The sequence below is a fragment of the Podarcis melisellensis genome, assembly GCF_964234715.1.
Source record: "Podarcis melisellensis genome assembly, chromosome: 4".
In the NCBI taxonomy this organism is placed as follows: Eukaryota; Metazoa; Chordata; class Lepidosauria; order Squamata; family Lacertidae; genus Podarcis; species Podarcis melisellensis.
Genome location: NC_138531.1, coordinates 90400181 through 90423305, shown reverse-complemented (window position 1 = coordinate 90423305; position 23125 = coordinate 90400181). Strand labels below are relative to the sequence as shown.

The 23125-nt window shown below is 45.1% G+C and overlaps 1 protein-coding gene across 4 annotated transcripts in view; it reads right to left on the bottom strand.

Annotated features, from left to right (window-relative positions):
* Window positions 1-22917, bottom strand: part of GRM5 (glutamate metabotropic receptor 5) — a 252464-nt gene extending 229547 nt beyond the window's left edge. For 2 of the 4 annotated variants that reach the window (XM_081909589.1, XM_081909590.1), the window contains exons 1-2: window positions 22395-22917; window positions 4279-5155 (exon numbers count right to left, since the gene is read on the bottom strand). In XM_081909589.1, coding sequence (XP_081765715.1) covers window positions 4279-4957 — 679 coding nt within the window. In that variant the 5' untranslated portion in view covers window positions 4958-5155; window positions 22395-22917. The remainder of the gene's footprint in view (window positions 1-4278; window positions 5156-22394) is intronic. The other 2 variants (XM_081909588.1, XM_081909587.1) reach the window with 2 other exon arrangements.
* Between the last annotated feature and the right edge of the window lie 208 nt (window positions 22918-23125).

Here is a 23125-nt window from a genome sequence, read left to right as displayed (position 1 = left end):
TTCTTTGGAAACCAAACATCTGATGTGACTTCCATGGCTTCCGATTGAGTGCAGGAAGCTCCTGCAGCCAATTGGGAGCTGCACCTTGGTTTTTCAAATGGTTCCAGGAGTTGAATGGACTCCCAGAACGGATTAGGTTTTACAACCAAGGTACCACTGTACATAAGATTGTAGCTTGCCTTAGGAAGGCAACTGTCCAAACTAGCCCATACCTGTTTGAAATCAATGAAGGCCTAGTAAATTTCTACAACACATGCTGTAACTTGTCTGGTGGCTATAAATAAGTTGGTCATTCTATGTTTTGATTCCTGCACACGACAAAAGGATCAGTTGGACACCACGTTCCGTGTCCTGCTAATGTGGTCTATCCATGTGGTCTGTCTGAATCATGAAACCAGGACTCCAGGAAGGAAAGCTATCACTTCAAAACAAATAAACTGGTGTCTCTCGTATCACCCTGCCTGAAGTTTCATTTCCATCTAATTCTAATTCCACCCAATTTGCCCAGCAGTTCTTCCTCTGTTGTTTAAAGCTGCCATTCACGTGATGAATACTCCAACTGTTGCCTCCAGTGTTAGATTCATTAGGCTAATTAGCCAGACATTTTCAAAATGTCATCTAAAGGACTTCTGGGTCAAGTGCTTTACTTAAGTGGCAAGTGACATGGAAAACCTTCCGCATATCAACCAATTGCCAGGCACATGTTTTGCTTGCTAAGAACATACTGCCAACAAGTGGAACATCCTCTCCAAATTGTCTGGCTGCAGTGCCAACAGGAAGGCAGGGGAACCACTGACTTGTGGTTAGGATGAAGCCTGCAGTGGGTTCTGATCCGGATCATGACCTCTCCTCCCTAGCAGACTGCAAATGGTGGAAGAGTTTGCTCTGCCTGGTACTTTCATCTCCTCAGTGCCACATGGAAGTTGACCTAGCTGGTTATGGGAGGCAGACAGAGAGATGGCTCTCTTTCTCCCATGGCAGCTCTTTGTGGGAAGCTGTCTTATACAGAGTCAGGCCATTGCTTCATCTGACCAGCATTGGCTCCTCCAGGGTTCCAGGCAGGAGTCTCTTTCCCAGCCCTACTTGGAGATGTCAGGGATTGAACCTAGAATCTTCTGCACTCAAGGCAGATGTTCTACCACTGAGCCACAGCCCAGCTCAGAAAATGGAAAGTCTCTCTTCAACACCCAACATGGAGGTCAAGCTTTTCCCTGCTGGGTGATGAAAGGAATAGAGGGAGGGAGGGAGGGAGAAGTATGATGAAATGGTTAGAGTATTGAATTAGGACCATGGAAAGCAAACTTATAGATTATGTTGAATCAGCAAAGCTAACAGCTAAAATAAGAGAGTCTAACAAAAAAAAAAATCTTGAAGAATGGAAGCTCTTTTTGGGTTATTTGAAGAAATATCATAACATGAAGAATCCATGAGCAGGATTTGAATTACGACCAACAGAAAGAATTAGAGACTATTATGTTATGATTATCATGTAAAAAGAGGGAAGACAGGGTACAGCAATGGAGGGATAAGAAAAGCAGCATAGAAAATGGGATGGGAAGTTGGTAATATAATTTTTTAACTATATGTGCGTGTGTGTTGGATTGTATGTGGAATTTCTGGAAATATAATTTTAAAAATTGGGGTGGGGTGGAGATTGGACCATGGAGACCCAGGGTTCAAATCGTCACTTATCCATGAAACTTTCTGAGTGACATTGAGCTGATGAGTGAACCTGCCCATGTATACAAAATGTTGAAGACAAGGAACCCTTAAAAAATAAAAATAAAATAAACACAGTAATGCAGCTCTCTGTGGATCCAGGAGTCAAAGTATTTCCTGCCCCTCCACTTTCTCACACACGCAAGTGTTTCTTGTGTTCAGCAATATATTATCAACATAATAATAGAGCATCTGTGGTGGATTTATTCTGCTTTATTAGTTGTTCTGTGGTGCTTTCCTAATCTCAGCACATTATTGCTATCTGGAGGGGCTATAAACACAGAAACTCAGAACATTTGCAGAACTTCAGCAGGAGGGTATAGGACATGCACTGATTTGAAACGAAACGGTAGGACTGCCGCAAAGGTTTAGCTGGCAGAAATAGTATTGAAAGCATGTTTTGTGCATGGTCACCCTGATAGCATTATGAGCACAACTTATCCTGAACGCAGAATAAGAAAGGGTTCATGGGTTTCACAAAAGAATTTGGAACAAGACACTAAGATCAGATCATAGCAAGAATTCTCAGAGATGGAAACCAAAAGACTTACCTTCAGTCCAATATTAGATCAACATATATTTATCTGTATTATAAAGTGTAGAGAGGGAAGATCACAGCCAATAAACCTTTATTAACTAACTGGTACAAGTAGGATTACCTAGCTTATTGTGGTGATGTGTGGTATTTTTATGCATTTATATATGCATATCTAGGTTCCCCAATGGACACAACAATGCCCTCATACACACATGCTAGTGCCCACCAGGGCCAAATGCCCCTCCCACATTTTAGATTATTTTTAATGAGGTGTTTGGGACTTCTTGTTTTTATTGTGATTGTTTGAGAAGGGCTTATCCATTTTGGGTGCACTTCCTCCTTTTTTGTCTGGGTTTTCAAGTTTTTTGTAGGGTATAGGTGTTTGTTTCTAGTTTTAGGAACGGGGTGTGTAAACATCACTAGAGCTTATCCTCTGCAAAATAGGTGTTTTGCAGATAGGTGGGGTATCCTTGCTCAGAGACGGAGCAAGGAGGGTGCAGTGGGTGTGGTCCACCCCGGGGGGCATCCCTGAGGGGGCGGGTGACATCGCCACAGGTACCCCCCCCCAGGACGCTCCCTGGTGCCGGTGCACCTCTCTGGGATGTGCAGCAGCGCTGATGCACCCCCTTGCAGAGCCATCTTTCCCATTGGTGCTAGTGGTTCGTTGCGCCAGGGCGCCGGCCTCTCAGGGGTGCCCTAGCGAGTAGGGGAGCTGCGCAGCTTTGCCGGCAGCCTCCCCTTTCCTGCACACCAACCAGCTGCGCCCCACCAACTATGTGGCCGGTGGGCGTGCAGCTTTCTTCCCAAGCCACTGCATCTGCTAAAGACAGCCCTGCTCCCAGTCGTTTTCCTCCTGCTGCTTCCTGGTGAAAGATGCTGTGCAGCCTTCCTGGGCTGCCTTCTCGGGAGCCCCGACACTGGAGAGCATGTCCGCCAGTATTTTTTCCTGCTTGATCACCACCACCACGCCTGTGATGGCCTGGGATTCGGACTCGGATGCTGAACCTGAGCCTGCACAGGCTACCCCGCCTCCAGAACCAGCTGAGCCGGGGCTGGGACTTGAGCCCGAAGGGTCCTCGCCTGTGCTGGATCCTCAGGTGCAGACATCAGCTGAGTCTGCTCTGGCTCCTGAGGTGGTGGAGGACCCATTGCCTGCAGGTGCTTCACTCTCAGTCCCATCAGAGGAAGCTGAGGTTGCCTCTGGGTCTGGTAACCCTCCAGCCTCTCCTGAGCTTCAGAGGCTCAGGGCAGAGAGGCGGAGGGAACCAAGTTCCCACAGGAGGAGTGCTTGCCTCCAGGCCAGGAGGGGTGCGTCACCAGAGGATCAGGGCTGCCCTATGCCTCAGGGCAGATAAAAGCCGGCCAGCCCCAGTTCTACGTTGCGGGAGCAACATTGTTGGTTGCTAGTTCCTGCCTGAACCCTGTCCTGGTTTTCTGCCAGAGCTCCTGACCTGCCCTGGCTCCCAGGTTGCTTGCCTGTTCCTGACTTCACCCGACTCCCTGCCCTGCACTTAGCTTCAGCTACTACAGACTGCCTCCACGTTGCACCTTTGACCATGGACCAGACTTGGACCTTGCCTCTTGGGTAACCCACGGGACCAGCACAACGCTAAGGATCGGGGCGGTGGGGGAGGCAGAGGACATTTTCCACTGCCCTCTCCCTTGTTTTGGAGTTGTCGGGGGCGCCAGATATGCTTAAGATGGCCCTGCCCCCTTGGGACACGTGCCGACACCGCTAGCTCCATCTTCCTGTCCCTATGGGCACCGTGTGGCACTGCAAGCCCCGCCCCGATGGGTGGTTCACCACGCCCCTGGGAGCACCTCCCCAGGTGCCCAAGAGTCTTCCTCCACCACTGCCCTTGCTGTATGTATAAAGGGGTTCAAAATTTGAGGCAACAGAAAATAATCAGTTTGAGATCTTACTGATTCTACAAACATGGAACATGGTATATGCTCTATAAATTAATACTGCAACCCAGAACGTATCCTTATTGCATGTGAATGTGAATGTTCTCCCTTACCTTCAGTATGCACAGCAGAGACGTAAGTCCAGTTGTATCTCTTAACTATGTCCACCATCGCCCGAGCCTGTTGTGCATCCGAGGGCACCACTCTCATGAAGTACTTGAACAAGGTCTTGTCACTTAAGTCCATGCTGGTTGCCGAGTAAGCAATCTGAGGTATGTTGAAGAGCTGCAACAAGTTTTGGACCTGGATGGCCACTGAACTGGATCCAGGCCCGATGACGCCGACGATGGGCTTTTTGGAACGGAAGGAAGATGTCGAGCCATCCACACACTTCATCAGCCCTTCTTCCTCTTCCGCCGAGATGAGAGAATCCCGTATGAACTCGATGCTTTGCTCGAGAGCAACCGCCGAGTGCCAGCACGAGTCTCTGATCTCGCAACCTAACGTTATGTTTGGCAACAAGGTCTGGTTCTGGTTAATCCTGTCGAGTGTATGGAGCATCGCCTCCACTCGCTGAATGCCATACTGCTCCCTCACCTCTCCGCACTTCCTCTCGTGGACTTTGTCAACAGATGGCTGGTGGTGCACAGAGAACAGAGCCCCAATGATGATGTCCCCTGGCATGTAGGCAACCACTCTCCTCTCATTGGACTGTGCAGAAACCAAAAGACCAAAGTTCCCACAGGCATCTTCCTTCAATAACAAGACTGCAAGGAACGGCAGAAGGAGCATTTTAGGAAATGGTTTATGCCAGTATAGGAAACATGGCGGGACCACAAGGTGAGAGCGTTTTTAAGCAGCAACAACGACGTATTTTGAAGGAATCAAAGCAACTGAGCCGGCGGTCAACTGGTGTTTCCAAGCATTTTCTATAAGATGGCCAACATCTCCTCTGCTGATAAAGAAGGATACAATCATAGTCTTCTCAGCCTTTAAGAGAAAATGGAGTGGTTAAAAAAAAAATAGAGCACGCATTTCTAGAATATTTTAAAACTAGAAAGCCCATCAATATTTTAGACCAGTGTTTCCCAAACTTGGGTTTCCAGCTTTTTTTGGACTACAATTCCCATCATCCCTGACCACTGATCCTGCTAGCTAGGGATAATGGGAGTTGTAGTCCCAAAACAGCTGGAGACCCAAGATTGGAAAACATTGTTTCCGACTAGAGGGTGACTAGAGTTGGAACTACATCTGGAGGGCCTCAGGTTCCTTATCACTGCACTAAAGCAGCATTTGAAGTGAATGGAGAAACTTTAAGGAAGCTAAAATAATTTCTAGAAGACTAATAAAGAAAATTATAGAGGTTCTATACATCACTGAATCTATTACCAGATTACACATCAGGCAAAATAATCTGATGATCACTACAATTATTGTTAAAATTTATTTCCTACCTTTCACCTTAAGGGAGGTTACAACAATTATTATTTTTTTAAAAAACCAACAGTATCGCATAATATTAAAAAATAGTTGAAACAATTTAAAATTACAGAAGTAAGGTGGTCCCTAAAAAGATACATTTTGTATATTTTATATCATTTCCCCACATGCTAAAAGGGTTTCCAGGAAGAGATCTATCTATCTATCTATCTATCTATCTATCTATCTATCATCTATCTATCTATCTATCTATCTATCTATCTATCTATCTATCATCTATCATCCATCTATCTATCTATCTATCTATCTATCTATCTATCATCTATCTATCTATCTATCTATCTATCTATCTATCTATCATCTATCATCTATCATCTATCTATCTATCATCTATCTATCTATCATCTATCTATCATCTATCTATCTATCTATCTATCTATCATCTATCAATCATCTATCTATCTATCATCTATCATCTATCTATCTATCTATCTATCTATCTATCTATCTATCTATCTATCTATCATCATCTATCTATCTATCTATCTATCATCTATCTATCTATCTATCTATCTATCTATCTATCTATCTATCTATCTATCTATCTATCATCTATCTATATCTATCTATCTATCTATCTATCATCTATCTATCTATCTATCTATCTATCTATCTATCTATCTATCTATCTATCTATCATCTATCATCTATCTATCTATCATCTATCTATCTATCATCTATCTATCAATCATCTATCATCTCAACCATAAATCACAGTAAGAGCATATATAAGACCAGGGGCACCATCTGGGGGGCGGGGATGAGGTGACTAGTTGCCCCCCAAATTTTCAAGGAGGGGGCTTGGCCCCCTCAATAATAATCCACGGTGGCATGTGCACGCCATGTGACATGCTCACGTCACTCGCAGATACATGAAAACAGCATGAAACCAAATGCAGACTCCAGCTCCAAATTAAACCTGTAGCAGCAAACGGAAATTACCAGTATGCCTCAGCCCTCTTCAAAACGTAGGGCAAATCGTCACTTGCTGCCCATGCAGTGAAGAATTCGCAAGGATGTCCCCATTATACAACCTCCCTGCAGTTTGTCAGGATCTGGAGAGCTGGATCACTCCAGCCCTGCTCTGCAATGAAGCTCTCTGTCGTTCAGGTTAGCTAAGCCTACTTTAATTACAACACAATCTGTTTTCTTCTATTGCAGTGCTTAACTGCTCATTGTGTGCCGCTAAAGGCAATTCAGTCTCCTCTGCAAATGCCTATGCATTTAAAGTGCCTTACCTAAATTAATAGCCTTCTGTAATGCTTTGTCCCTGAACAGAATTTTCTCTTCCTACACATTTTCAAAGGGGCGAAGCCTCCATTAGTCTCGACTGAAAACCCCATCACCATCATTATCCTATAAATGAACCTGTTTATTATTTATCATTTATTGAAATGACTGCCCTGTCATTCAACAATTTGATGATCCCAGTGTACAGAAACTAGGCAAGAGGTATTATTAATCATTATTATTATTATTACAGTGGTACCTCGGGTTAAGTACTTAATTTGTTCCGGAGGTCCGTTCTTAACCTGAAACTGTTCTTAACCTGAAGCACCACTTTAGCTAATGGGGCCTCCTGCTGCCACTGCACCGCTGCAGCACGATTTTTGTTCTCATCCTGAAGCAAAGTTCTTAACCTGAAGCACTATTTCTGGGTTAGCGGAGTCTGTAACCTGAAGTGTATGTAACCTGAAGCGTATGTAACCCGAGGTACCACTGTATTATTATTATTATTATTGCTGCTGCTACTACTACTACTACTACTACTATAAGTGTAGGGAGCAATTTAAACCCACAATCTGCTAGGATGAAGGTGTTAGGATCCAGAAGATCTCTGGCTCATCTGGCTGATGCTAATTTAAGCTTAGCTCAGCTGGAGATATGCCAGTGTAACTCCCTCATCCCAGCTCTACTGGGTCTCATTCCAGGGGAGTGGTGAGGTGACTTCAGCTTGGTTACATGGCCTGGCAACCCGGCAGAACATACCCTAGCAAAAAGGGCTATTCAAGTCAAACTCTGTTTGAAAGGCACGTTTCCCCTTTGCAGGCTTAAGCAAGCTCTGCTGGCAGCAGCCCAGCTCCTGAGCAGTGTTTGGAATAGAGATAATTTTGGCCCGCTTAGTTTAAGGCAGTGTAAGTTCTGCTGGTTTCCCATACTTAGCATTCCTCTGCCAAAACAGCAGATTTGCAATAACCGCTTGGCAATTCACACATCTGATCAGTTCCCAGCAGATGGTAGATGATTCATTACCCCTAACCCTACCCTACACTACAGAGAAGCCCTTCCATTTGTGCACAAGCAAATATGGTACATTGGCCCACAATGCATTGCGCTCCGACCACCATTTTAATAGGGTCAGCGACCTCAGCTTTTGCCTTACATTTGTGAGGCAAGTATTGCTTTGAGATATGGGCTCAAAGCAATTCACAAAAAGAGGACTTGCTCCAGAAACATGGAAGGCCTGGTTTGTATTTGGAAAATGCACCCGAGTCTACTGCTTCAATTTTTGTGCTGATTTAATGGGGTTGTTTTATTATATATATATTAATTGCAGGTGCATATATTTTAATGGGATTGTTGTACTGTGCATCTTAACTATGGGTGCTCATATTTTAATGTCTGCATCATACTTTGTAAACCACTTGGAAACCTGTTTTGGCATTAAGCAGTGTTATAAATGGATATAATAATAAAATGATAATGATAATAATAAATTGCCATCCCTTGTATCTGCCAGGAAATCTAATCCTAGCCACTTCCAGGGTTTTGTAATTGAAAACTAAACAAAATAACAATTGGTGCTCGATTTATTTGTGTTTTTCCCTTTTGTCTGAAACAGTTCAATATTCTCATTTTATCCTTGCTTATCCTTTTTCTTACAAATGTTGTCTGTGTTGCTTAATTAATGTGCATTTGGAACTCCATTTGGCAGATGGGTGGTATGCAGATTTCACAAAGAAATAAATGCATACATGTTTCCCTGCCTCCTTTGTGCCCGTACTTTAATGTGCACTAATAATAACACATGATTCATGTTACTAAGACATTATCTAACAGCGAATCTGTTGTGGGAGGGGAGGGGAGAAAAGGAGAAGTCAGCTGTACAGGCGATTATAGTTCCGAAAAGGGAGCCATCCTGTCCAAAAATTCCCCTTGTGAGCAGCATATTATTGGCTGGTGTCTGGTTTTGGTGTGGGAAGGCGGCTCAGGACAGCTCCCAACACAAAGTCTGTATAAAAGTATTGATCATTCTGTGCTGACAATTTCAGAAAACACTTGTTTCTATTTGCAACACACAACTGTGCCAGATGGTCGTTGCAGAAACAACTCTTTACAAATTGGTGCCTGAATATAAATTTTTATTTTCCTCTTCCCTGCCTGCCCCCTTTCCCCTGTGCGCCGTTTTTAGATTATGAGGCTGTGGGTAGGGGCTGTCTTGTTTTAATTGCATGTAAGACACTTTGAGAGCCTTTTTGGCTGAAGAGTGGGGTAGAGGTAAAGGGACCCCTGACCGTTAGGTCCAGTTGCGGCGCTCATCTCGCCGAGGTGAGCCATGTACAGGTTTCGGGTCATGTGGCCAGCATGACTAAGCCGCTTCTGACAAAACCAGAGCAGTGCATGGAAACGCCGTTTACCTTCTCGCTGGAGCGGTACCTATTTATCTACTTGCACTTTTACGTGCTTTCGAACTGCTAAGTGGGCAGGAGCAGGGACCAAGCAATGGGAGCTCACCCCGTTGTGGGGATTCAAACCGCTGACCTTCTGATCGGCAAGTCCTAGGCTCTGTGGTTTAGACCCCAGCGCCACCCATGTCCCGAAGAGTGGGGTACACACCCTTTAAATAAATGAAGAAGCAAACAAACTGTGTGTGCAATTAAGTTTTCCAGTTGCATTTGTGGAGCAGTGTGCGGGATAGCACACCTCAGACTTTTTAGTTTAGAGAAAAGGTATTTCTCCCTCCCTTAGAACTTAGGGACATCAGATGATATTGAACATTTGAAGAATTAAGACAGATAAAAGAAAGTACTTTTTTACACAGCACATAGTCAAACTATGGAACCCTCTCCCCCAGGAGGAGCGATGGCTGCCAACTTGGATGGGCTTTAAAAAAGAGATTAGACAAATTCATGGAGGATAAGTCCGTTGACGTCTATTAGCCATGATGGCTACGGTCTACCTCCGCATCTGTAGGCAACAATGCTTCTGAATACCAGCTGCTGAAAACCATGGGAGGGGAGAGGGCTCTTGTGTGCATGCTCTGCTCCCTGGTTTCCCAGAGGGGCATCTGGTTCACCACTGTGAGAACAGGATGCTGGACCAGATGATAATAATTTATTATTTATACCCTGCCCATCTGGCTGGGCTTCCCCAGCCACTCTGGGCGGCTCCCAACAGAATATTAAAAACAGGCTAAAACATCAAACATTTAAAAATTCCCTAAACAGGGCTGCCTTCAGATGTCTTCTAAAAGTCAGGTAGTTGTTTATTTCCTTGACATCTGATGGGAGGGCATTCCACAAGACGGGTGCCACCACCAAGAAGGCCCTCTGCCTGGTTCCCTGTAACCTCACTTCTCGCAGTGAGGGAACTGCCAGAAGGTCCTCAGAGCTGAACCTCAGTGTCTGTGCTGAACAATGGAGGTGGAGATGTTCCTTCAGGTATACTGGACCAAGGCCATTTAAGAAAATTATTTTTTATTTTCCTTGTTTGACGATAGTTACCTTTTAAAATACATTCAGTAATGAGTTAAAACAAAGCCACTCCCGATCTAGAGAGGGGGTGGGGTTGCGGGCTCTCGACCCATCAACAATCTCGCGGGGCTGGCTCCCCCTAGCTCATTAATATTCACCGCCCACGGCGGCAGCCAATCGGCTGCCGCAAAGGGCGGGCCCTCACAGGTTCACTTAAGGTCGGGGCAGCCCGGGGCTCGCCCCTTTCGTTCCCCCAGCAGCAGCGGTTTGGAGGTCTTGGGCCCCCCCCCAATATTTTTTATAAGTCGGTATGGGCCCCCGCCCCCCCAATATTTTTTATAAGTCGGCGCCCCTGTTTAGCTCAGTACTGCTGACACTGACTCCCAATAGCTCTCTGGGGTTGCAGGCAGGAGTCTTTCCTTAGCCCTACTTGGAGATGCTAAAGACTGCACTTGGGGCCTTTTGAATGCAAAGTCTGTGCTCTACCAGGCTTTCAAGCACTCAGCCACTCTGCAAAGGGCTTTATTTTATAAACAGGGTCTTACCGAATTCTGTCTAGGGATACAGCTCTGCATTTCTATATACTGGACTCGAAACGAACACAATTTACCATCCAATGCATTTCAAATCATACGTTATTGTAACGGCACCCACTAGTGGTTCCACCTGATAAAAGCCTTTCTTCTTTTTCCATTATGCTTCACTCTCAAGTTCCCTATTACTCATCCCTAGACTCATTTAGGGAACTCTTGAAAAGAGAGAGAGTAAGAAGAAGAAAAAGCAAATAGGATTTCCCCCCCCCCCCTTCCCATTAGACAAATGAGAACTTTAGTGGCTATAGTCTAGTAGCTTTCCAAATGAAACGCTCTCTTAGGATAGCGGTAATCTCCAAAATTTACAGCAAAGGATAGGATTGCATTGCCTTCTAGGCAAATTTAGGGAGCTGCATGCCACTAGTAGGTGCAGCCAGAGCCAAAAGTGGAAGGAGCAAATAATAATAATAATAATAACTTTGCACAGTTGATTAGTTTCTACACACAGTCACACTCCTCTCTCTCTATCCTCCATTTAGCCAAGCAAGTGGCATTATCAGGGGCCAATGACATTCCAGCCAAGCAAAAGCACTCAAGGATGGTGCAAAACATGACCAATAAGCAGTGTTATGTTTCTAGAAAAAGAGGTGTCAGAGCTAAGCAGATGGATAGCACAGTTGGTTAGAGCATGGTGCTGATAACACCAAGATTGCAGGTTCAATCCCCATATGGGGCAGCTGAATAGCCCTGCGTTACAGGGGGTTGGACTAGATGACCCTCAGGATCCCTTCCACTTCTACAATTCTTTTATTCTAACTTACCATGAACCCCTGTGTTGTTCTCCTATAATGGCAATGGCGCCCGCCTGAAAGGTGCCGAAACTGAGTTCAAGCAATTTGTGGGGGGAGTGAGCCTTTGAGACTTTGAGAAAGGGACTGTGGCCGGGGGGAGAGTCGAGAGGGCCAGGCGAAGGCACATTGAGGGCCAAATTTGGCCCCCAGGTCCTCAACCCCTGCCTTGCAGCATCACTCTGTGGCAAGTTGCATAAAACCGCAAGTAACATTGAATCCAACGTAGGTGAGTGTTTTGGGGGATTGGTGTTCCAGCATACAGCTCCACAGAAACCCCCAGTCCAACACAGAACTTCAATTGGCAACCACACTGACACACATCTCCCAGAGCTAACAACTAATATCCCTACAGGTAGGTAGCCGTGTTGGTCTGCCATAGTCGAAACAAAATAAAAAAAAAATCCTTCCAGTAGCACCTTAGATACCGACTAAGTTTCTTCTTGGTATGAGCTTTCATGTGCATGCACACTTCTTCAGATACACTGAAACAGAAGTCACCAGACCCTTATACAGTGGTACCTCGGGTTAAGAACTTAATTCGTTCCAGAGGTCTGTTCTTAACCTGAAACTGCTCTTAACCTGAAGCACCACTTTAGCTAATGAGGCCTCCTGCTGCCGCGGCACCGCCGCTGCACAATTTCTGTTCTCATCCTGAAGCAAAGTTCTTAACCCGAGGTACTATTTCTGGGTTAGCGGAGTCTATAACCTGAAGCGTCTGTAACCTGAAGCGTATGTAACCCGAGGTACCACTGTATATAGTGAGAGGGTGGGGAGGGGTATTACTCAGAAGGGTGGTGGGAATGGATGATTGGCTGATAGGTGTGGTAAACCTGTTGACGACTGTTAACGACTGCAATTGGTCTTACAGGAAAAAGAAAGGGGTGAGATGGCTAAAAATAGCTTTATCATGTATAATGAGATAAGAATCCAATGTCTCTATTCAGACCAGGTCTCTCCATGGTTTTAAGTTTGGTAATAAGTTGCAATTCAGCAACTTCTCTTTCCAGTCTATTGCAACTTATTACCGAGCTTAAAACCATGGATCAAGCAACCATACTGAGGAAAACTTCATCAGAACTGCACAACCGATTGAAGCACGTGAATATCATCATGCCACTCTGCCTGGTTGCTAACCCATCTCCTTCAGGGCTGTGGGTTCGAGTCACACGTTGGGTAAAAGGATTCCTCCATTGCAGATGGTTGGACTGGATTGCCCTTGTGGTCATTTCCAACTCTACAATTCTGTGATACTGTGACTATTGTTTTAATCCATCTATCAGTCTAATTATTGTCTCCCCAAACAGCTCACATTAATTTAAATGAAGAGAGGCCAGCATCTTCATCAGGCCCACAAACATAAACGGAGGCAGGAAGTGGAAGGAAAAGACAGAGTCAAGAGAACAGTTCTTTAAGGTCAGAATAAAGTGGTAAACCATAAGAGGGCATTTATAACCATTCTGGCTCAGGCTGGTTTTTCTTTTTGTAAAAACCTAATTTTTGGGGGGGTCCCCATTTTTGAGTACTGGTTCTTGATGCTTGAGTGTAAACAACTGCTGTGAACTCTGAGCCTTTCAAACAACACAGGAGCCTAGCATGTCAGAACGTGACAAGCCAAAGTTACTGGGAATTTGTGCTGTGATGCTGATATCCTGCGCTCTGCGGTACAGCCGCAGCTGTACAGATGTCTAATACATTGATGAAGAAGATAGTTTTATTAAATTTATATCCCACCCTTCCACCCAAAGGAGAGCAAACATGCTAGTTCTTACACAATACAATTAAAAATAAAATACCAACACATTTAAAAATATTTACAAACAATCACATGCTCACACAGTTAATAATTTCAAGATTACAGCCATAAGATGACTGGGTATAAAAGAATGTTAATAAAGAAGGGGGCAGACACACCTCACCAGAGAGGATGTTCCATAAATGGTGAACTGAGAAGGCTCGTGAAGGATGTGCCAACCCAGCACTGCTATTCCTATATTTCCCCTTACAGAAATCCTGTGAAACAAATTTATTTTAATGTCTTTTCTACTCTATCTCTAGATGTTATGGATGGTTAATGGGACTTTAACCATCCAAAAATATTTTATCAGCCTTCTTGCCTCGTTTCTAAAATACACTCATACCAGAGCTCTGATTAACCTAAAAGTAGAGCAGCTACTGAGAGCCCAGCTCACATGCAGGCTAAGAGCATCCTGTCTTGGGACAATGGAAAATAAATGGGGAGGCAAATGGACAGAAAATGTGGCGGTATATTTAAGTTTTTTGCTCTCTGTGTCTTCTACAAGAGGTAATGGTGAGCAGGAGCAACATCAGCATAGAGCTAAGCCATTCACAAGTATCTATTAAGGCCTGGAGAGCTGGTTAGGAATGTACACCCAGGCTCAGGTTACCGGTCTTGGCCAGAGGAGGACTCTGATCGAGATAATGCACCAGTCACCCCAAGACTAAACCTTTGCTGAGACAACATCTTCTAAAGCTCATCTAACAGGGCCCACTGGGATCTGGCCAGGGTCCTGATTTGCCTTGCCCTGCAGTATTAATTACCATTTCCCTTGTGTTTCTCCAAGCCACAGCCCAGGATAGGTACATGGAAAGAAGATCCCTAGACCCAAAAGACAAACAGATATAACTGTAATGTCTTCTGCTGGCTATAGATACTTTTTGCATCCAAAATAGATGGCCACATCCCACCCACCTATCTTTCCCCTTATCCACATCCTAAAGCAACTGCTTCAAGTTGCTTCACAGTAAGGCCTGCCTCATCCCCACACACACCCTACCTTGCACAGCAGAAGTAAAGGCATGTTAAACCTTAAACTGTAAATCAGATAGGATTCCCCACCACCACCACCACCTTTGAGTTGACCCAGGGATGCTGTTTAAGGCTTTTGCCAGCCTGAGCTGGTTTTTGATGAGTCGCAAATGCTGCAGCTCTAAAACTCCACAGCTGCTCAGCACTGAACTCACACTTTAATGGGCTTTAGATTAGACCTTTTAAAGACCAGCCATATGACAGTACTGAAAAGGGAATGGGAGATGTATCATACACTACTGTGTTGTTACACTGATAAATTGAGAAAGGAAAATAAAACCAGCAAAGGGGCCATCAGAATATTTATTGAGGGCCGTAAATGTTCAGATGCAGGTGGTTAACTCATGCTACTAACTATGCTTGTATTCCACTGTCCACAATCATTTCCAGGCTCTGCTATCTTTATATTTTTGCCTTATCTCCATTCTCACATATTTTTTGTAGCCAGAGTTGACAAACACCTTAGTATAAAACTGCCTGCTGAGACCTCTATAAAGGTTTGAGACAGATCATTATTGCTCCTAGTTAAACATTATTATAGGGCTAATATAACAGCTAGACTTTCCCATTCCAGTCCAAAAATGCTTACCCAACAATCTGCAATATCTCAAGGCAAAACGATCGGGGAAGAAGCACAGATATGGGAAGTGTCACGTCAAGCCAACTAGGAAAATGAATATGTTGGATATTTTGGGTGTCAGCACTTTTGTTGTAAAAAAACAAAAATGTTGTAATGGGAATGGAGTCAGGTGAGATCACCTTTCTCCTAGGTTTTATGAACCAAGAGCTAAAGATGCTTCTTCATAGATTTCTGCAATGCAGATGGTTCAACTTGTTGACCCTTGGGGTCCCTTCCAACTCTACAATTCTATGATTTAATGGACACCGATGTCTAGATGATGTTTTCTTAAATCAGCATTTACAGCTGGTGTCTTCTAGTTATAAAACACCCTTCCACCTAACTGGATGGATGTTGAAGGCAAATAATTATGGTGGCTGGAACATAGTTAGTGAAGGAGATATGCATTGGAGAGTCATTGAGATGGCTGGGAAGGATTGGCTTTGGAAGGGGAAGGTTACTAATAAAGGCTGTTTCCTTGAGAGTTGGCAAGACTAATGCTGCTTTGAAGACTGACACTGCCGGGCTGCCTACATCAACTCAGCACGTACATTTGTAAATAAACAGATACTAGTGTGTGTATATATATATATATATATATATATATATGCAGGTTTTGGTGTCCTCGGGTGTCTTCCCGTGTAAAAGTTGGGGTGTCTAGGCGACGTTTCGACGAGGTCTCACTCGTCATCTTCAGGCTGGTGCTTTCGGCTTCTTGTTACTGGAACAGAGCAGGATCTCAGTGTTTGAGTTCCTATAAATACTGTTGAGGGGGTGTGGTGTATAGCCTCCAATGTTCTGGGCAGAGAGGAAGTTCCCAGGCTAGTGTGCCTTTTCTTCTTTTGTTCCTTAATTACTTGAGGGATATCTTGAGTGATTTCTTGAGTGATATCCTGAGTACCACTTAGGTGGGTCATTAGGTGTGGATTAGTTGCTAAAGTCTTTGTGTCTTGACCTCTTGAACTTTGTGAAGAGTTTTTCTGAGAAGATGGCTGTACTGCACTTAGTTGTGCTCTGGCTTGGCTTCGTGTATAGGGGCGAGCTGTGGTTTTGTGGCCTGTGTCAGCCAGATCTGTGTAGGGATTGCAGGGGGGTGCAGCATCCGGAGGTGCCACCATGGTTTGGCTACTGGATGGTGTCTGTAATTTATCTGTGGAGAGGGTCTGGGTTTGGGTCTGGTGTGGTTGATTGGTGATGGCGTTCTGTGTGCCTCTGGATCTGGTGTCAGTTTTTGTGGGGAGGGCTAATTTCCAGATGTCTGGCAAGCGGGATGTGTCGTCACGCTTGTTCATGTTGTGAGGGTGTTTCTCTATCTCGATGGCTTCCATGATTATTCTCTTGTGGTGATGTTCCATGTTAAAGAGCAATTTGGAATCTGCAAAATTAATTTCGTGTCCTGTTTCTTTCATGTGTTGGAAAAGAGAGGAAGTTTTTTCTTCTTTTTTGACGGCATTCTTGTGTTCTGCGATACGTGCATTTATTCGTCTGTTTGTTTGTCCAATGTACGTGGCTGGGCAGACTTTGCAGGGTATTTCATAGACCCCTTGGTTTTCCAACTGGATTTTATCCTTGGGGTTTCTGAGGATATTGGCTATTTTTTGGTTGGTGCAAAAGGCTGTTTTGATATTGTGTTTATGGAGGATTTTGCTAATTTTATCTGTAGTGCCCTTGATATAAGGAAGGAGGGCCATGCCATTGTTTTCTTCTGTGTCTTGGTTTTTGGGGGGTGTTTCTTTTTGGATTAGCTTCGTAACCCTGTTTTGCTGGTATCCATTGGCAATTAACACATTTGAGAGATTCTGTAACTCAGTTGTCAAGTGGTCTTTGTCAGCCAGGCGTTTGGTTCTGGAGATGAGAGTCTTGGCTACGGAGTTTATTTGTGCAGGGTGGTGGTGTGATTGTGCATGTAAGTAGCGGTTGGTGTGTGTTTTTTTCCGGTAGATAGTGTGTCCTAGGGAGCCATCCAGTTTTTCCTTTGTAATTTGGCCACACGGGAAGGAAAAACTGGATAGCTTCCTCACACATCTCAACAGCCTACACCCCAAAATACAATTCACTATGGAAATAGAAGCCAACAACCAACTTCCCTTCCTTGACGTCCTAATCTACAAAAAACCTGATGGCTCCCTAGGACACACTATCTACCGGAAAAAAACACACACCAACCGCTACTTACATGCACAATCACACCACCACCCTGCACAAATAAACTCCGTAGCCAAGACTCTCATCTCCAGAACCAAACGCCTGGCTGACAAAGACCACTTGACAACTGAGTTACAGAATCTCTCAAATGTGTTAATTGCCAATGGATACCAGCAAAACAGGGTTACGAAGCTAATCCAAAAAGAAACACCCCCCAAAAACCAAGACACAGAAGAAAACAATGGCATGGCCCTCCTTCCTTATATCAAGGGCACTACAGATAAAATTAGCAAAATCCTCCATAAACACAATATCAAAACAGCCTTTTGCACCAACCAAAAAATAGCCAATATCCTCAGAAACCCCAAGGATAAAATCCAGTTGGAAAACCAAGGGGTCTATGAAATACCCTGCAAAGTCTGCCCAGCCACGTACATTGGACAAACAAACAGACGAATAAATGCACGTATCGCAGAACACAAGAATGCCGTCAAAAAAGAAGAAAAAACTTCCTCTCTTTTCCAACACATGAAAGAAACAGGACACGAAATTAATTTTGCAGATTCCAAATTGCTCTTTAACATGGAACATCACCACAAGAGAATAATCATGGAAGCCATCGAGATAGAGAAACACCCTCACAACATGAACAAGCGTGACGACACATCCCGCTTGCCAGACATCTGGAAATTAGCCCTCCCCACAAAAACTGACACCAGATCCAGAGGCACACAGAACGCCATCACCAATCAACCACACCAGACCCAAACCCAGACCCTCTCCACAGATAAATTACAGACACCATCCAGTAGCCAAACCATGGTGGCACCTCCGGATGCTGCACCCCCCTGCAATCCCTACACAGATCTGGCTGACACAGGCCACAAAACCACAGCTCGCCCCTATACACGAAGCCAAGCCAGAGCACAACTAAGTGCAGTACAGCCATCTTCTCAGAAAAACTCTTCACAAAGTTCAAGAGGTCAAGACACAAAGACTTTAGCAACTAATCCACACCTAATGACCCACCTAAGTGGTACTCAGGATATCACTCAAGAAATCACTCAAGATATCCCTCAAGTAATTAAGGAACAAAAGAAGAAAAGGCACACTAGCCTGGGAACTTCCTCTCTGCCCAGAACATTGGAGGCTATACACCACACCCCCTCAACAGTATTTATAGGAACTCAAACACTGAGATCCTGCTCTGTTCCAGTAACAAGAAGCCGAAAGCACCAGCCTGAAGATGACGAGTGAGACCTCGTCGAAACGTCGCCTAGACACCCCAACTTTTACACGGGAAGACACCCGAGGACACCAAAACCTGCATTCCTGTACCCGTGAAAATCTACGAAAGCATATATATATATATATATATATATATATATATATATATATATATATGCTTTCGTAGATTTTCACGGGTACAGGAATGCAGGTTTTGGTGTCCTCGGGTGTCTTCCCGTGTAAAAGTTGGGGTGTCTAGGCGACGTTTCGCCTGAAGATGACGAGTGAGACCTCGTCGAAACGTCGCCTAGACACCCCAACTTTTACACGGGAAGACACCCGAGGACACCAAAACCTGCATATATATATATATATATATATATACCACCACCCATAATTCTCTGGCACTCTCTTTTCAAAAGCAAATGGACTCTTCTAAATTCTAACAGATCAAGGAAGTAAGTGAGCACGAAAAGATGCACTTAAAACAGTAAGACAGCAAGAAGATGCAACACCTGCTCAAGAGACCAAAAGATGCTCGAGTCGACCAAAACAAATGGGAATTAAACCAGCAAGACGCCTACTGCCTACCCACATCAACCTCCCAACAATGCTTCACTTCTTTAGAATTACGTACATTCTGCTTAAATACTTGAGAGGCTCATACATCTGTGCCAATAATAACTGTGTCACCAGGCAGCTTTGCCTTATTTACTTTGCTAAGGGATTTCTGTTGCTGCCACCTCCCAGATAGCATCAAGTAGCTCATAAGGTTGATTCGGTTATAAAGAGAGCCGGCCGTGCCACTGTCGTTATTGTGAGAGCCAAGACAGAATTCCAGCAGCAAGTGTGTAAGTCTCAGATCGGCTTTTCTCCCCAGAGGCCTTTGGAACACAATAGCCCATGTATAGAAAGAGGTCTCTGCGAAATGGAAACCCCACACTGGCAATTCCAAATGGATTGGGATGCATTTGTCACTAATTGCCACATGCCAAGTAATCAGACAGCATTGATAACCTGTTGGGTGGCCAATGAAACTCACAACAAAGTGGACCTCCCTCTTGAGTGATTATTGCTCATTACTTTGGTGCAGGGCGGTAGTCCCCAACTGTGGACATGCAGCCTTCTGTTGTGTTCCTTGTTCAGTGGATCAGTTACATTTCTGCAAGATTTAGCCTAATGTCATTTTGTATTCCCCATTCTAAGATGGTTTAAAAGCTCGACTGCAGTAAAGATGCTCCTTATTGGGCACACCAGTGTTTGGGGCTCTGGCACTGACTGCCTATTAGCCACAGAACCTCCTATGCAAGTAAGTCATGCGACTTCCATATAAAGCCCTAAGGAACTCTGCACCAGTTTACCTGAAAAGCCGTCTTTCCCCCCACTGTCGAATAAGGGCATTAAAATCAGCAAATGGAACCTAGTTAGTTTTGCCACAGCCTGATGAGTATCAGCTCGCGGTAACACAGAGGCAGGCTTTTTCACTGGAAGCACCCATGTTGTGGAATGCTCTCCATACCAAAATACAAGCAGCCCCTCGGTATTGGAATTCTGTCGGCTTTTGGAGATGCAAACTTGAATTAGACAAACCCTGAGTGTGAATTTCCTGATCTAATTATGCGAATTAATCTTTCAGCTGTTTGAATCGTTATGCTTCTTGGTGGGCTTGGATTATTATATATTTTAATAATGGGTTTTTTCATATTTTGATGGAACTGTTTTATTGCATGTTTTAATTTAATGTGTGGGTGCTTCATAATTGATTTTACACTTGTAAACCACTTAGAAGCCATTTTGGCATGCAAGTGGTATATACATTAATAAATAACAAAGCAATGGGTGCTATGCCCTTCCTCATGCTGTTACTTTGACTGTAGTTATCTATCAGTAGGTTACATCCAGCAAGTTACTCCTTGGAAATACATTTACAGCAACCTGGGGATAAATGCAGAAGTAATCCTTGCACAGCAGTTGACATGTACAATCTAATGTGAGTGCAATTCAGCTGAGCATTTCTGAGCAAGACAATCTTGCTGAGCCTGATGTTTTTCATCAATAAAATTGGAAATAATAATAACTGCCCCCCCCCATGATGCTGTAGATTATTACCTTCACTGAACACACAGTGCAAAGTTATGCACCAACTAAAATAATTAGTGATTCCTAACCTAGAATTTTTAAAAAACCAGCGTAGAAGAATCCAGAAGGGTACTTTTAGAAGTGGTGGGTCTGAAAGATGCATGTTACCTAATCTGAAAAAAAACATGCTTGAGTTTGAAAATTAAACCTGCTCTGCTCTCATATGTGCAGTCCAATTGTGGAATGTGGCGGCAGGTAGCATTTGTTGGCTACCATATTCTGCATGCCACAAAGAGTATGATCACCAGCAGTTAACAAAGATCACTTGCCCCTTAATTGCCTTAAACTACCCTGCCATGCTCACAAAGCCGGTAATTTTTCAAAATATCCCCAATGCAGGCTTTATTAGTGGGGCATCTAATTCATGTTTGCAACTGTAAGGATAGTGTTGAAGATCTGTGTGCAGTGTGTGTGTGTGTGTGTGTGTGTGTTCTGAAGTAATTATCATTGAGTGCAAAGGCTTGAGCAGATGAACGTAACAACAGAGTCATTAAAGACCACAAGGACCGACAAAACCCATTCCAAAGGGATCTTGAGTAGCCTACTGAGACCTGCTAGCATCTGAAGACCTGGAACCCAGGGGTCACTGGGGTGAGCCAGTACAATGCATCCCTCCATGTCCTCGCAGCCCAGGAGAAAGATGCCACAGGTTCAGTCGATTTCCCCAGAAAGATGCGGCTAATCTTCTGAAGCCCACGGGCTAAATTTAAATGCCCTCTTCACTTATCCAGGCGCACGCTACTCAATTCTCCCTTTCCCCCTCGCTCCCGTTTTTTTCGCCCAGCCGCTTGTGGGAGCTGTCCGTGGTCCTGAACATTCGACAATGGCTCAGCCCACGACCGAGGCCAGCTCCTTGCTTGATAGGCGATGAACGAAAAGGAACAGAGGCTGGCATTTAAATAACCAAGGAGTGGGGGGTCAAGGCATCCATGACAACCCCTATATGCCAAAGTGTGGGGAGAAGGAGGGGAGAGTTGCTAAGGAAGCGGAGGCTCGCTTTTGCTTTTTTTGTCATTCTATACATTGTGCAGATTTGTTATAGAACCTATATCATCATTTCTGCCTTTCTCATCTAAACCGCACCATCGAGGCTGATTTGTGTTTGCTCGGCGTTCCGAGAGCCTTCTGACAGCCGCGCAAAGTAAGGGAGAATAGCAAACACCAGACCCGCAACCCCCGTCACACAGAAAGAAATCTGAAGCGCGAAACGCTAACCAGCGCTTTGCTCCCCAAGGTCACGGAAAGAGGTCTGTGGCACAGGGCACCGAGGGGGAGTGTGTCTGTGGGGAGAGACCCCCTTCCACACCGCCATCCCTTTCCCTCAGGCTCATTTCAGCAGCAGCACCCGCTACTGCTTAAAAAAAAATAAAAATCATAACCCGGACCCCCCCCCATGCACCCCCTGTCGTTTCCAATGCAAACCAGGACGGGACGCCAAGCCACCTTCTGAGCCCCAGTAGCAACTTCGAATTAACTGGATTTGCCCCTTAGATGAGCCTGCATTTCCTACCTGGCATTGCAGCCTCAAGAAAGGCGAGCATGCAAGATCGGCATTTCCCCCTCCCCATCTCCCGCAATAAACACATATATACAGGTTGCATCCCCGCTGCGACCCGTTCAGGCTCACCTTTAGGCAGAACCACCTCTCCCCCCAAAACACACACACACACCTTCTCCCATCTCTATTACCTTACCCCGTTCCAGAATCCCAGACACAGCCTGGCGTGAAGTGTCAGGTCCAGACAAGGATGGCTCAGGAGAGAGAGAGGAGAGAGGATGCTTCAGCCGGGATGCAGAATTCCTTCACTGCCAGGCAGAGGGAGAAGCGATGCCCTGGAGCTTCGGGAGGTCTTGCCTCCCCTCCCTGGCAAGAGCCACTGGCCTTTCTTTCTTTTTCTCTGGTGGCAAAGAGACAAACGGCTGGAAAGGAGGAGAGGAGGAGATCCGCCTCCTCCCCTCGCCGCTTCCCTGCCTAGGGAATCAGATCTCGGATCCCTGGCCGATACCAACGCCAGACCTTCCCTTCGCCCGTCGCCGCCTCCTGCTCGCCAGGTGATGGAGAGAGAAAGGAGGAGCGGCGCTCGGCCACCTTCGCTGGGTTCTTGCGCGGCGCGCGCGGAGAGTCGAGGCTCCGAAAGCCCAGCAAAGCGCGCTTGCCTTCTCCTCCTTCGCCTTCTCCTGGCGCCTCTCTCCGCTTCCGCCCCTCCTCTCTAGCACGCAACACGCGGCTCTCGCCACTTGGTCGAGTCCCGGAATCGTCCCTGTTGCTTAACAGGAGATAAAGGCAGGGGGCGATCAGCGGTGAGTGGCCCTCCTAAGGGCAGTCGTCCTGGACTGAAGGAGTCCTCGAGAAAGCCAGACGTTAGCAGATGGGTCAGACCAAGTTAAATCCTTGGCCCATCTAGCTCAGGAAGAACTTTCTGAC